Here is a 16,668-nt window from a genome sequence, read left to right on the forward strand (position 1 = left end):
ATGCCCTTGACCGGAATCGAACCTGGGACCCTTGAGTCCGCAGGCTGACACTCTATCCACTGAGCCAAACTGGTTAGGGCAGATTCATTATTTCTAAAAAGGTTTTCTATTTAAGAAACCAATATCATTACTATTCACTTTATAATACAAGCAAAAAACTTGCACTTAACATACATATATCATCTATGATGATTTAAGGGTTCTCACTTTCTCCTAATATCTTTTCCCGAAAATGATGGCAAGAGTACTTTGTTTGTTTTAACTTGACCTATATTTCACAACACAGTTTAATCATTTCACAGGTATTCTTTTGAAACAAATGGGCTAGATGATCAGACAATAGTGACATTTTTACCATTTTAATAATTTATGCAAGAGATACCTTTAGTGATATTTGTATATAAAATTTCATTTTTGTGCCTCTTTGCCCTAATGAATTCAGTATTAAAGGATTTATGAAATAGAACCTTATTAATTCAAAGCAAGGAATGCCAATGTGACCATAAAACGTCTGAATTACAGAATAATGTTTAGAGAAATTTGTTTTATTATTTTAAAATAGAGTACTTATTATGTACTAAAGTAGAAATGAGTGCTAATAAAAGGAAGGTAGTAAATTAAAAGTTTTATAGTGAACATAAAACATCATAATATCTTAAAGATAAAATTGTATTTCATTCTAATTTAATTACTAGTCTCATTTGTTATAGGAAGTTTTGTTTTTCCTGAGCTCTTACATTAAGATCCTCACTGAAAGATTTAACCTGAGGTTTCTTTTGTGTGTTTTTTTTAAAGAAAAATATTCTGTGTCTGAATGGATATACATTTTGTATTTGTGGTGTACAAATTAATAGATATTGGAGGATATCCATTCCCTACTAAATACTAAAGTACTTGACTGGCTACTTATTTCCTAAAGAATGATGCTGGCATGCTCAACGTGTCATTTTCATTGCCCGTCACAATCTTTCCTCCACCTAATGTTCAGCTTCTCCAGACTGAGATAGACCAAGGAACTATTCCATAGACCTCCTTTGCAGATTCAGCTTATCATTAGGCCATTCCCAATTCCAACAACAGTATTGCTCAGGACTTCTCTAAAAAAGACCACTGAGTGAGCCCTGTATAAACCATATGCTCATAGATGATGTAATGGCAGAGCCATTACCCTGGCCAAAAGAGGAAAGGCCAAGGGCAGTGTGACTTACTGGTTTCTAGCTTTAAGCCATTCATTGCAGTGCCAAACTCCCATATTAGAATCCCTTTCTTTGTATTAATTAAAATAAGTTCTCTAGGTGTAAATCCCTATAAAGTATCGCCTACTTTTATACCTGGGCATTAAAGGTTGCTTCAGTTCTGATTTTATTTTTCCAACTTAGAAGTCTTTCTTTCTTACATTAATAATTAACCAGTAAACTAATTTACTCAAATTCTTTTAGCTGGGTTTATTTAAAAGGAGAGTAACTTCAAGAAAAAGGTTATACCCATGGTTTACTGCTGTCTCCAGCCATGGGTCTTTGGGGCATACTTTGTTTTTTAATCTTCCTGGGGAAAAGTTGGGGACAGGAACAAACGTAAGTAAAAGAACCTATCTTCATTTTCAATGTGTCTTAGTTGTGATGAGTGAAAAGTAAAATCAGTTAATTTTGTTAATTCGAAAATTACTTTCTACTTCTGAGAATGCCAAGTGAATATTCTCATCTAAATAAGAAAGTCATGGAAGTATTTTGATTTGATGAATAGCTAACAATATGACAGCTTTTACGGGATTGCTATTTTTTTTTTAATTACATAAGTGATTATTCAAATTCCACTTTGAAAAAGCACAAAATAATCTCTAGATGACAAACTTTCTTGTCATTTATTGCTTATTTATATTTAGTGCATTGTTTTCTAAATACTGTGCATAATTAAACAAGGGTTACTTGGGGGTTAATTCTAATACAATGATTTGAAAAACTATTGTAATTATTTTTATATTTACGAGCTCATTCTTCACAATGGTTAGTGTTATTATTGAAATACTGTATATTTTAAACTATGTCTTAAAATAGAGATCTCATAACTAGAAATAACATTATTGAAAAGGAACTGAGTATCTAATTGAACCTACTAATTTCACATATGAGGATAAGTGCAACAAGGAAAGTGACTTACTAGAAGTCACTGTTAAAGAGAGACAGAAGCAGGACTAGTATTAAGGACTCCTCTTTACCATTTTAGTCTTTTTCCAGTTTATCATAAATGTATAAATATGTAAACTATATTATGAATATAAATGTGTACTTAGGATCTCATAAATCTGATTTCCTTGCATTGCTACAATCACCCCAGTACCTTTGGTATTTTTTATTTATTCATTTTTGAAAGACAAGTGGCTGAAGTTCAAAGAGATTGAGATTAAGCAGTAGAAATAGGACTAGGATTCTGAATTCTTCCTATACACTGTCCTGGCCTTTAATAAGCATTGCTTCTCTTTCTCTTGAAAAAGTGAGAGTGTACCATTTACAACATGGTCATCAGTCAATTAAATTAATAAATTTATATACAGCTTGCATTCTAGTGGGAGAAGCAAATAATGAATGAACCAATGAATAAATAAGGTCAGACGATTATTAATGCTATGAAGAAAGAAGTAAAGGAGAGTAATAGGATAAAAAAAAATGATGAGGAACTATTTGAAAATGTAGACAGATAAGGTTCTTTTTAAAATTTATTTTTTATTTTTTTCCATCACCATTCTCTAAGGCACTCATACAGAACTTGAAGGAAGTAAGGGAACAATCTTTGCAAATATCTGGGGAAAGAACATTCCAGGTAGAGGCCAAACTGATATTTTTTGCTCCCCTGTAAGCTGAGTGGCCTGATCCCCTGCAACTATTGAAAGAAAATTTTAAAAGTGCAAAATTCTTTAGATTAGATTGTGCTACTGATAAATCAGTATAGACCAAAATCTGAAAAAATGGTGGTTTCAGAGCCATCTTTTAGAGACTTGTAAACACTGAGTATTTTATGTCTCCCCACCACTACCACATAGACAATTCAAAATTAAAACATAAAATACAAAATTTCTAAGAATATTTAAATTAAAAGACTTTTTTTTTTCTAGATTTGCAAAACTCTTGATAAATTCAGTGTAGTACAGCAATTGAAAGTGTTACTTCAGGAAACAGGCTGCTCGAGAACAATTCCAAATTCTATAACTCATTAGCTGTGTGACCTTGGGCAAGTTAATTATCAGTTTTCTCATCTGTAAAATAGAGGTAATAATAAGACTTTCCTCAGAGAGTGGTTGTAGCAATACAGTGAATTTATATATCTATAATATGCTTAAAAAGGTACTTAGCACATTGTAACATTTCTGTAAATTTATCTTATTATCATCAAAGCTAAAGTTTTCTTATTTTCCACTATTTCTGGGTAAGCACATGGGGAAATCAGATGATGGTTGGAAGTCCGGAGAGTCTTTTTTCTCTTTCATAACTTGACTGTAAATGGTTCCAAATTAGTTGTCATGTAGAACTGCCAGATGTTTAAAGGAGTTAATTGCCTCCAAATTAATTTCATTGTTACTAAACACTTGCTGATTTGAAAAGACTTTTTAAATGTCATAATTTTGACAGGAGCCTGCAATAATTCTGCCAGTTGAAGTGATGAGCTCTTAGGTCGCAATCATTATCACCTTTTGGGTTGAAACACTCTTTTTTTCTATGTAATAGAATAAACACTCTTTTTTCTATGTAGTAGCTCTCATTATTCAAATTATATACTTTATGATATAATTAATAACCTGGTTTATATTTGTAGGTTTTCTTTTAATAAACAATGAAAAAAATCACACATTAAAAAATTTTATTTCAAAAACATATAATTCATATTCATTCTTGTATAAATCACATGAAAAATAAAACTGAGGGAACAGCCTGTGGCTGTGAACAAAGCTTGTAACCTTGACCTCAGTTCAACACAACCAAGAGATATCTGAATATAAAGTCTTTCATTCACATATAAGCCAGGTGACCTCAGTCAAATTAACCTCTTATCACTTGTAAAATAAGAAAACAATAGTATCTACATCATTGGCTTGTTGTAAAGATTAAAAGAATCTATACTAATAAAAGGGTAATATGCTAATTAGACTGGACATCTTCAGGATGTCCTTCTGGACAAAGCCACGGTGGCGGGGGCCAAGGCAGAGGCGGTTAGGGGCGATCAGGCCAGCAGGGGAGGGCAGTTAGGGGCGATCAGGTTGGCAGGGAAGAACAGTTAGGATTGGGCCTAAACCGGCAGTAGGATATCCCCCGAGGGGTCCCAGATTGGAAAGGGTGCAGGCCAGGCCCCTACATGAACTTCGTGCACTGGGCCTCTAGTTGTATATAAAGTGCTAATACAGACACTCATATATGATAACTACTCAGTTATTGTTATTATCATTATTATTGTATGATTGTGATTATTTGGTCTCTAAGGACTCTATAACTATCTGCATTTTCAAATGCATTCTCCCAAACTCACTTTTATTCTATCTTTTTAAAAAATCCACTCACTAGTATAACACCAGTATTTCTAAGATTACTTCTTTTCAAATAATTTAGTGAAATTAATGATTCTTAACATTTATTGAGTACTAAGCATGCTAAGTGCTTTCATGTACATTGTCTCACTTCATCCTTACCTTAGCCTGGTAAAGAAGGTGATATTTGCACAGTTAAGTTATTTTTGTCTCAGAGAGGGTTAGTGACTTTAGCATGGTTACTCAGCCAGTAGGTGGCAGCGCTGAATTCAGTCACGGGTAACTGTTGCTTTTTTCTACTTTGGGCAAAAATGGTGACCCTATTTACATGTTCTAGTCAACACCATTAAGTCTTCCTTTGTTGTAGTAGCTCGGGAAGGTGCTATTACTACCTTCATAAATGTTAACTAAATCTCCAGTGCTATTTTTCAAGTCCTGATTTCAAGCTATTTCTTCTTGGAGACTATGCTGAAATGACCATAGATCACAAATAAATTGTAATTAAAAATTATTTTTAAGTTGACAAAATGTGCCTATTTTAAATTGAATATCTCAAGTGAGATGAAGAAATCAGAAGTATAACAAAGTTTATCATATAGAGATACTGATCCTTCTCTTTTCCTGTTTCAACAGATATGTCATATCAGCACCAAAAATACTTCGTGTTGGAGCATCTGAAAATATTGTAATTCAAGTTTATGGATACACTGAAGCATTTGATGTAACAATCTCCATTAAAAGTTATCCAGATAAAAAAATTAGTTATGCTTCAGCCTCTGTTACTTTATCCACAGAAAATAAATTCCAAAACTCTGCAATCTTAACAGTATGTATTTATCTTTTATTTTCTATACACATATAAAATATTCTCTATTAAATGTGTTTAAAGTTTGAATATTGATAACATAGAGATTTGATCTTTTATTACATTATATCTTTGTGTGATTATTAAATGATGTATGTCAGTCACTAATGATAATATGAAGGAAACAGAAAGTTCTAAATAGGAAAATAGAATTGTACTAACATGTAAATATTTGAAAATGCATCGAAAATACTTATTATCTGTGAAAATTATCATTAGAGAGAAATAGAGAAATATGATATGTATATTGATCTGTAATGCATTGCCTACAGAAAGCCATAGATGCTATTGAACATTTATAGTTAATAAAAAAAACACCTTGATCAAATAACTTTTCTCCTATTAAATTATTATAATATAGCTTGGTTAGAAAGGTGCTTTCAACTTATTTCTCATTAAAAATTCTGATAACTAAAAATAATTTTCCATATTATTTAGCAATGTGAATAAATATAACCAAAATATTATTTTAAATTACAATAAAAATTCAAAAATCAAGAACCAGAAAAATAAAAGACTACTAGGGCTCTGAGGTTCATTTATACCACTGTTTCTTAAAAGTGAGTTCTGTTTAAACAGTGATAACTTAGTTAATTGGAAAGGAGATTAAGGTAGACAGATCATAAAAATTAGTGCATATCTTAAGCATCTAATTTTATCTTAACATTATAATGTATCTTTATTTGCCAATTGTTTGATATTGTGCCAAGGTCTTTTCTTCATGAGCAGACCCACTGATTAGACCGCCAAATCTTATTTACTATGTGCCACACCTTTAACGAATCATCTTTGTTCTACAGTTTCTGTTTCTTTAAAGTGGACAAAGTACTTAAAGACACTTGCAAAGAACCTAAGTGCAGAATCTTAATAGCTTGTTACTGTTTTCCAAACTTTTTCAGTACTCTCACATATGTAATTTCAAGCAGTTGATTTTAGTGATTAACTTTTATCCTATGTTTCAAGCCTAAGTTTTCAGAGAAGCATTTGTCTTTTATTACTTTTTATGTATTAAATTTGCATACCATGCAACATAAAGTGGATAATTACAATTACTTACAAATATTGGAAAGCATGCAGCTCAACTGGTGGGAACAGAAGGATATAGATATAATACAAAGTGTCCAGACATCAGTGAGGATGTTGAAGGGAAGAAATGGAGACTGTGGGCTAATCCAGCAAACTGATGAAGTGAAAAAGAGCTTCTATAGCCCTAGCTGTTTTGGCTCAGTGGATAGAGCATCAACCTGCAGACTGAAGGGTCCTGGGTTTGATTCTGGTCAAGGGCACATGCCTGGGTTGCAGGTTCATTCCTTAGTAGGGGACATGCAGGAGGCATCCAACCAATGATTCTCTCTCATCATTGATGTTTGTGATTCTCTCTCCCTCTCCCTTCCTCTCTGAAATCAATAAAAATATATTTTAAAAAAGAGAGAGCTTCAATAGCTTAAATAGTTTTACTAAATGCATATAACATTTAGGAAACACTTTTTAATTGCTTAAAACTAAATTTTGGTTATGATATTTAACACTGAAGGGCTTTGGGCAAAATTCATTTACTATTCTATCTCCCCTACTGCTTTTAAAATTATTAAATACACATACTTATTTCTCATTATAATGAGATTACAGTGGTATTTAGAAAATCTGAATATTTTATAACCTTAAAACTATTATGTTCTTTTTAATCAACATTTCTGTTACAGCTACAACCCAAACAATTGCCTGGAGGACAAAACCGAGTTCCACACGTGTATTTGGATGTTTTATCAAAGCATTTTTCAAAATCAAAAAAAATGCCAATAACCTATGACAATGGATTTCTCTTCGTTCAAACAGACAAACCTGTTTACACTCCAGAACAATCAGGTAGAGTATAAGGTGCTTCTTCCCCTGGGGAGAACAATTGACACTACTTAGAGCTTTTTAACACTTGAAATTATGTGGACACAGGTTTTTAAAAGAAAAGACTCATTAATAATTTATATATCTGCAGACTAACTTTTTCTTTCTTTTAAAAATAGATTTTGGTGTACTGACCATGTATTGATTTATTTTAATGAGACTCTTTTAAGAATGATTATTGTTAAAAAAACTGCCGAAACCGGTTTGGCTTAGTGGATAGAGCGTTGGCCTGCGGACTGAAGGGTCCCGGGTTTGATTCCGGTCAAGGGCATGTACCTTGGTTGCGGGCACATCCCCAGTAGGAGGTGTGCAGGAGGCAGCTGATCGATGTTTCTCTCTCATCGATGTTTCTAACTCTCTATCCCTCTCCCTTCCTCTCTGTAAAAAAATCAATAAAATATATTAAAAAAAAAAAACTAAAATACCCTTGTGTTTAACAGAGTTTTTGATGCTATCAATTATTCTTACAGTAAAGGTTAGAGTTTATTCACTGAATGATGACTTGAAGCCAGCCAAAAGAGAAACTGTCTTAACTTTCATAGTAAGTATATTATTTATTTAAATAATAATTTAACTCATTTTTAGGATAAGATACATTATTTCATAACCCTACCCTAATGCCATATGGACTCATTCAGTGTTCAGTAAATGGTGACTGAACACTTACTGTGAATATAACATTGTATGTCTATATCTTTAAAATTGGCATGTGTAAAGAACCCATGAAAATGCAATCTCAATGATTTTAAACTAAATCATTTAAATATATACTTCATGATTTCTTTCTTTAAGAACATCAATCCATCATTAAGAATTAATTGAATATCTCTTATGAGATTTTTTTATTTATACAATTCAAGATAAAGAATTATAATCTATGAAATTTATATTTAAGGACCATAGAGTTTAATAACTAATATACTAACACATGAAAAATAGTGCTAAATCATGAGGTAAAGATGAGCAGTTACCTATTAATAGTATAGATGTATTAGTAATGGCCCTTCATTATAGGCTACAGCACCTTTTCTCCTAATTGTATAATAGGACAAATGACACATAAGCTCAGAGGGAAGACAAAATAGGGGTGAGATTAAAGGATGATGTAATCCTTTTCTGGAATTGAATGCGTAAAGGAAATCTTAAGCTGGGTTTTAATGAAAGGAATAGCCTTAGGTTTTTTTAAAATAATGAAAAACTTCCCATGGTAATATACAGTATAGCATGAGTTTAGCACTTACAGTAAGAAACGGGGGTAGTACATAAACTGGCTGACTGATGTCAGAAGTCTGGAAAAGAACTAAGAGAGGCAGTGTCAGCTCAAAAACCCTTTTTCTGTCAGAAAATACTAGAGTATGTGGTCAGATGCTGTTTATTCCACCTTCTGCCCCTCTCAGTGGTTGAACTTGAGTGATGTAGAATCCTGACACGACACAAGGAAGAATGGATGCCAGATGTCCTGTGTAAGAGCTGTCCCAGGAAGACAGGATTAAGGAATTTGATCCCAGAGCAGTGGAGAGTCAGCATGCAGAAAGTGTCCTGAAAATGAAACCCGACAATGAAGGGTCTGGGATGCCTGTCACTACTTGAGCCAATTAAGCAGGGACAGGATTGAATCGTATATGAGCGTTTCATTTTCCAATATTGGCGGCAACATGGGAGAGCAGTGGTCATCCACAGAAATCTGTTCCACACACCCCCCACCCCATCCTCCTATAAACAAGTTGCTTATATTGGGTAGAAGGACAAAGATTAGGAATGGGTAAAATTGTTACAGATTACAGGCAATGCAAGCTAGGGGTTACAAAGGGTAGGCGCTTCCAGGTGGTTACAGTCCAGGATTCCATTGTTTTGGCAACAAAGTTGTTAATCTTTCCATGATGATAGGCAGTTCTCGAATAAGGAGAATGGACCACATTTCCAGTTTAACTCCCAGGTCCCAGGGCATACAACTCCCAGCCAGGTCAGAGCAGGCTTTCTTTAATCAGAACAAAACAATCATGGTTAACAGAGCATGATTAATATTTCTTATAACTATAGCTATTCCCCACTATTCTATTTCTGCGCCTAACAAAAACAGTACTTGAAAGAGATCATCTTAGAACAGCGGTTCTCAACCTGTGGGTCGTGACCCCTTTGGGGGTCGAATGACCCTTTCACAGGGGTCGCCTAAGACATCCTGCATATCAGATATTTACATTACCATTCATAACAGTAGCAAAATTACAGTTGTGAAGTAGTAACGAAAATAATTTTATGGTTGGGGGTCACCACAACATGAGGAACTGTATTAAAGGGTCGCAGCATTAGAAAGGTTGAGAACCACTGTCTTAGAAGCACCGTGTACAATGGACTGCAGGGATCAGCCTAGAAGATATTTAGCTTCAATTCTAATTCTTTTTCAAAATGGACCATTGCAACTTAAGAAAAAAAATACCTCAAAAATCTGACCTTAATTTCACAGTCATGGCATATAGTGGTAAATTTCTGGGTTAAGTTCAAAATGGACCTCTACATGTAGTCCAGAGAAAATAAGAAACCTCATTTAAGTAATTTCCAAGCCCACACACAAAAGGAAGCTGATGGGAAAGCTTTGTGAAAACTTTAAAGTTTGTTTAACTAATTTGAATGTTTTATCAAGCTCAAAATGACCATACTGCAACTATAAAGTATCTAGCTAATAAATGCATTTTATAGATTTTGGTATCTATAAAGCCTGTGAGTTCACATTTGATTAATTATAACATCAGTTATTTCTACACTTAGTTTTTTTTAGTTATACAAGATAGAGTTGAGTCTCATCTAAATAACAGAGACTAGGATACCTGGAAACTGATTTATACGTGTGAGTGTGTGTGTGTGTGTGTGTGTGTCAAGAGAGGGAGAAGTGGCTTAAATGAACCATATTTGCCTTCTACACATGTAAATAATCTTTCTCCTTCATATTTAATTTGAAGGCATGGATATTTGTTAGTAAATATTTCTGTAGATCAAATATAATATAATCAGTTAATTTTTAAAATGCAGTTTATGTGCTTTGATGTTGTTTGTTTTTATTCAAAGGATCCTCAAGGATCAGGAGTTGACATTGTAGAAGAAAGTGATTATACTGGAATTATCTCTTTTCCTGACTTCAAGATTCCGTCTAATCCTAGGTATTTTAAAATATTTGTTAATAAAGTTTTCTCTAAAAAACACATTTGGAACTTTTGGTGGTGAGGCAGATCACCAGTCAAATGAAGCAACCTACTGTGAAAGAAATGAGGATATGCAAAATCTTTTAAAGAGTAATGAGAAGCTAGACTCAATTTATGTGGGAGGGGAGAAGAGAATTTTCCAATACTTCTCATCAATCTGTTTTACACATAGAAATTAAACTTTGGAAGAGGAAAAAACAGACCCCATACTTTTTTCTTTCTTTTTTTATTTTTTTATCAAAATCATCAACCTTCCATCCTTTAAGAAAATCAAATAGACTATCAGTCTAAGAGGCTAGTGTCATCCCGTGCCTTGCTCTGAAAGTTATAAATATATTACTATTTGTAGTCTTTTCTGCATAGACTATCATATTTCAAGAGGGAGGATGTTTTTGGAACTATTTCTTCCATTTGGCCTCATGTTAAAGGATTTAAGAATATGTTTAAACAGAATCCAATGTAAAAAATATTTAGTGAACACATTCCTAGTATGTGCAAAGTACAATAGGAATGAGAGATATAAAATAGGAATGAAGAATCCACAGTTCCTGCCTTCAACTTGTTTAGAGTAGGACAAATAAGATCTGATAGGTGCACCTATAAATGGCCAAATTACTTTAAAGCAAAATCTTTTTATGGTCATTTTTGCCTTGTCCTCTAGAAGGTAGTTTACAGTTAATTTACTATACTGAAGATTATCTAGAAATTTGGATTAAATTGGGGAATTTAAATAATTTGCATAATTTTTAAATTGTATACTTTCTTGAAAATATTACTTACCCTGTAGCACAGAACTGAACCTATTTTACAACTATTATCATTTCTCCAACTGTTATAATGTCTTCATCTTGTGCCATTTGCTCTGTGACAGATTATGTGTCAACCATGGTAGCTTCTCATGGCCAGCATTTTCATGCTCCAGTACCTTTGCACATGTTGTTTCCTCTGCTTAGATAGTGTTTTACCTTGTTCTTTGTAAAACTGGCTTCTTTCCATTCTGTAGAAAACAGGTTAAATGCTCCCTTTTCAAAGACGTTAGTCCTAGACACATGATCTAATGTAGTCCCTCTCTTTCTTTTATTCTCTTATTTCTTAGTGGCACTTATTTCAATTTTACAATTATTTATTTAGTTATTTACTTGCCTTTTATTCCCACTAGACTGTAAACTCCTTGAGGACAGGGATCGTGTTTTTATTGTTCACTGTTATATCTCCAGCACTTCAACATAACAGGCACATTGAATTAATGATGATGATAATAGTCAATGTATTGATTGATAATCGGTATACAAAGTAGATATTGTCTTTCCCATTTCACAAATGAGGTTAAGCAATTTCCCAAGTATCCAATTTGCTAATAAATGGAAAAATAAAAATTTGAAATCCCATGAACTATTACCTCTATGAAGATGGACCCTTTTATCTTGTTTATTTTTTATCTCCAATGTTTAATCCAGTGCTCAGTATAATTTTGACTGAAGGTTTTTAATTAAACCCAGATAATTTTCCTCTTTGAACAAGCCATACTTTGTTTCCAGCTATAGCTTCTTTTACATGAGGTGTGAATTTTATCATCTGGATAGGCTTGACCTAAATTATATGTTTATAGAGACATGATTATGAATGTCCTACTATAGTGTAGATTTTAATATTATATTAGTATAATAAAGCTCCAGAATCAAGTAAATTCTCAAGTATCATAAGCTCTTCAATTCAAAGCTATTGACAATATTAAGATAAAGTACCTGAAAAAATAACACAACATATGAAAAACTAATTACTAAACAGTTTCTAATATCCTCAAAACACTCGGCTATTTCCATTTATTGCAAATAAAATATATCACTTATACTATATACATCTTAACTTACTTTTCTCTCCTTAAAACAAGAATTGATTAGATTTCTGCTGGGTAAATTAAAAATATTTGAAGACTTCTGTAATTTTAAATATCTTGTTTTCACAGATATGGTATGTGGAAAATTCAAGCTAAATATAAAGAGGACTTTTTAACAACTGGAACTGCATACTTTGAAGTTAAAGAATATGGTAATTTTTGACAATTAAAAATTTATCTATAGAGAATTAATGCTTTTGCAATAATTATTTTCATTAATTAATTTAATGTAAACTCAATCCCTGAAGAAAAGGCAACCTACTGATATGGTCAGAAGTACTGGTGGAGGGGGTGAGAGTGATTGTCCCCATTCCTAGGCTCTAGTTTCAGCATGCTTTTGTTAACCTTGAATAAGCACACCAACCTCTCTGGACCTTTGTTCCTCAACATAGAACCTGAAGAGTCCTAGCCTCCTGAGGAGCTTGACTAGTTAAGGTATTTTTTCAAATTATGATTTTAGGAGAAATTTACTCAGAGATGAGGTAAATGGAACCCAAAAAGACTAATAGATGATTTACTAAAGTCATTACAACCAAGTAGTGACAGAACAAGGACAGCAATTGGATTTCCTTACCTCTAGTCCAATGCTATTTTTCTTCTGGTTCACAAATCCCTAATATATTTATTTGGAAATTAAAGCTATTCTTATTTTGAAATCAATCACATTAAAGGACTAATAATTAACATATAAATAGATTAATCTTTTCATTTTTAATAGTTTTTACTAGACAGAGCATTTGTGTGCTCTAATATCAAATTTAACTTTTTTGAAGTCATTTTTAATCCCCCACGAGACTCTTAATATGGAAAATAAACACACAAATTTAACAATTAAACAAAACAGTGAAAACAGATTTGTTACAATGAAACTCAACTTTAAGGATTATAGGCTTGCCCAGCCAGTGTGGATCAGTGGTTGAGCGTTAACCTATGAACCAGGGGCATGCAGGAGATAGCCGATCAATGATTCTCATCATTGATGTTTCTATCTCTCTATCCCTTTCCCTTCCTCTCTGAAATCAATAAAAATAAATAAATAAATAAAGATGATAGAGTCTTAATACATATAATTACAACCAACCACCCTTCCTCCAAGTGTTTTTGCTGCTTTCTGTATATATGTAAAATTCATCTACCTCTTACTATCTGTGGCCACCCTCATCTATTCATCACCAGGCTCTCTCCTGCATTACTGCAAAGCCTCTTGATTGCTATCTCTGCTTCCAAACTCTTTCCCCTTGGTTTTAGCCAAAATAATGTTGAAATGCAAATCTCATCATGTTATATCACTATTGGAAAGTCCCCAATAGTTCCTCATTCCTTTTATAATGAAAATCAAAATCTCTAATTTGAGCTGGCCTACCTCCTCTTCAGCCTCATTTTATACCACTCTCACCCTTGCTTCCTTCCAACAGTGGGTACTTTGTGCATGATATTCCATCTGCCTACAACACTTTTCGCCTCCCTCATTGCCTAGCCAGTTCCTACTCACCTTTCAAGTCTCGACAGAAAAGCCATTTATTCAGAAAAGCTTTCCCTGAATTCTCTTTCCTGAGTAGGATTATCTGTATTTCTTCATATCTGTTTTCATAACTGTGGCTTAGGTGTTTATCTGTGCTTATGCCTGTCTTCCCTGCTTGACTGTGAGCTCGTTAAGGACAGGGTTTGTGTCAGTTTTGTTCACTGGTATATCACGGTTGACAGGAGTGTCCCTGCTATATGGATGAAAGGGTGGAATATTTCCTTGCATTTCATATCCTGGAGAGAGCACTTCTACCTGGATCTTTGATAACATAGAAACACAGCCTAGAGCAACAAATGGCATTGTTCTTTTACTTCTAACCTTCACCATCCAGAAAACACATAAACCGTATCTGTAGCTAACTATCTCACAGTTGTTTGCCAGTCTATATCCACAATATCAGGGTCACTCAATCACCCAATTTTCTATTAACTGCTGTGTAGGTTAATAGAATTAGAATCCAGAAGCCCTGGTACACAGTCTGAGAAAGTATAAAGAGAAAATAGTGGCATTTCAACAGGTGATATTATTTTCTCTTGGGCAATCAAGATGCAAAAAAAGTGTGTGGGGGGGGAACCCAACTCCTTTCTGCTCTAATTTTTACTTTTGCATGGGTATTATTTCTTACTAGAGGCCCGGTGCATGAAATTCGTGCGGGGGGGGGCTGTGTGTCCCTCAGCCCAGCCTGTACCCTCTCCAATCTGGGACCCTTGAGGGCAGTCGGATATCCCTCTCACAATCCAGGACTGCTGGCTCCCAACTGCTCGCCTGCCTGCCTTCCTGATTGCCCCTAACCGATTCTGCCTACCAGCCTGATCACCCCCTAACCACTCCCCTGCCAGCCTGATTGATGCCTAAATGCTCCCCTGCCAGCCTGTTTGCCCCTAACTGCCCTCCCCTGCAGGCCTGGTCACCCCTAACTGCCCTCCCCTGCAGGCTTGATTGCCCCCCATTGCCCTCCCTTGCAGGCCTGGTCCCTCTCAACTACCCTCCCATGCTGGCCTGATCGCCCACAACTGCCCTCCCCTGCTGGCCATCTTGTGGCGGCCATCTTGTGTCCACATGGGGGCAGCCATCTTTGACCACATGGGGGCAGCAATCTTGTGTGTTGGAGTGATGGTCAATTTGCATATTACTCTTTTATTAGATAGGATAGAGACCTGGTGCACAGGAGGGGGCCAGCTGGTTTTCCCTGAAGGGTGTCCCAGATCAGAGTGGGGGTTCCCTTGGGGTGTGGGGCGGCCTGGGTGAGGAGGCTGTGGTGGTTTGAAGGCTGGCCATGCCCCCAGCAACCCAAGTGGAGGCCCTGGGATCTGGGATTTATTTATCTTCTATAATTGAAACTTCGTAGCCTCGAGCGGAGCCAAGCCTCCTGCTTGCTCCATGGCTGCAGCCATTTTTGTTGGGATTTATTTATCTTCTATAATTGAAACTTTGTAGCCTTGAGTGGAGGCCTAGGCCAGCCAGAGTATGCGGAAAGCTTGGCTTCCTCCATTGCCGGGGATACCCAAGCCTCCTGCTTGCTCCGTGGCTGCAGCCATCTTGGTGGGGTTAATTTGCATACTTGCTCCTAATTGGCTGGTGGGCATGGCTTGTGGGTGTAGCAGAGGTGTGGTCAATTTGCATATTGCTCTTTTATTAGATAGGATAATTCATTATAAACTCTCTTTTCTTTTTTTAAATATACTAGAGGCCTGATGCACGAAATTCGTGCAAGGGGCTCGGCCCTCACAGCCCCGGCTGCCTCACAGCCACGCCCCCTGCCCATTGGTCATTCCAGAAGGTCATTCCACCGTTTGGTCTAATTAGCATATTAGCTCTTTATTATGTAGGATTTTTATTGATTTCAGAGAGGAAGGGAGAGGGAGATAGAAACATCAATGATCAGAGAATCACTGATTGGCTGTCTCCTACATGCCCCCCACTGGGGATCAAGCCTGCAACCTGGGCATGTGCCCTGACTGGAATCGAACCGTGACCTCCTGGTTCATAGGTTGACATTCAACCATTGAGCAACACTGGTTGGGCATAAACTCTCTCTTCTTGACTAAAGTCAGAGTTTTATGCTGGAGTGGGTGGATTTTATCTACTGGACAAAAAAAGGAAATGTTAAATAAACAGGAATTTTCTACTTTTAATTTAATAAACATTTATTAAACATTTATTATGTTTAAGACTTATGAGAAGGACAAGAGGGGAAGATATATAAAGATATAGAGAGAACATTTTGTTTTCAAGGAATCCACACTCCAGTCAAGAAAATAAACAATTGCCTATAATAAATGCTGTAATCTAAGTATAAACAAAGTGCTTCTGATACATAGATAGCTGGATTGACCTCTGATTGGTGGAGTAGGAGACTTCCCAGTGATGTCATAATTGTTGTTGTTGTCCCTGATAATGATGATGACTACAGTTGGATGTTGTGTTGATGTTACATCAACTGTACCAGACAGAAGGCTGCTCTAATTTAAGTGGTAATATTGCCTTTTCCTTTTTATTTTCAGTGTTGCCACAGTTTTCTGTCTCAATAGAACCAGAAAATAGTTTCATTGGTTATAAGAACTTCAATAATTTTGAAATCACTATAAAAGCAAGGTAAGAAAATTATTTATTTTCTATATTATCCAGCTAAATTGAGTGCCAAAATGAGATCTGTAATTTTTTTTCCAGTTTTATTGAGATGTAATTGACATATAACATTGTGAATGTTTAAGATGCACAATATGTTGATTTAATACATTTATTTTGTTGAGATCTGTTATTTATTGG

General features: G+C 35.0%; 1 protein-coding gene across 1 annotated transcript in view; it reads left to right on the forward strand.

The window, feature by feature from the left end:
- The first annotated feature begins 1,447 nt into the window (after positions 1-1,447).
- C5 (complement C5) overlaps positions 1,448-16,668 on the forward strand; it is an 87,913-nt gene continuing 72,692 nt past the window's right edge. Inside the window, exons 1-7 of the mRNA XM_080668025.1 lie at positions 1,448-1,574; positions 5,147-5,339; positions 7,082-7,244; positions 7,751-7,821; positions 10,344-10,435; positions 12,444-12,526; positions 16,404-16,494. Coding sequence (XP_080524151.1) covers positions 1,510-1,574; positions 5,147-5,339; positions 7,082-7,244; positions 7,751-7,821; positions 10,344-10,435; positions 12,444-12,526; positions 16,404-16,494 — 758 coding nt within the window. The 5' untranslated portion in view covers positions 1,448-1,509. The remainder of the gene's footprint in view (positions 1,575-5,146; positions 5,340-7,081; positions 7,245-7,750; positions 7,822-10,343; positions 10,436-12,443; positions 12,527-16,403; positions 16,495-16,668) is intronic.

Source organism: Plecotus auritus, assembly GCF_963455305.1.
Source record: "Plecotus auritus genome assembly, chromosome: 5".
Taxonomy (NCBI): domain Eukaryota; kingdom Metazoa; phylum Chordata; class Mammalia; order Chiroptera; family Vespertilionidae; genus Plecotus; species Plecotus auritus.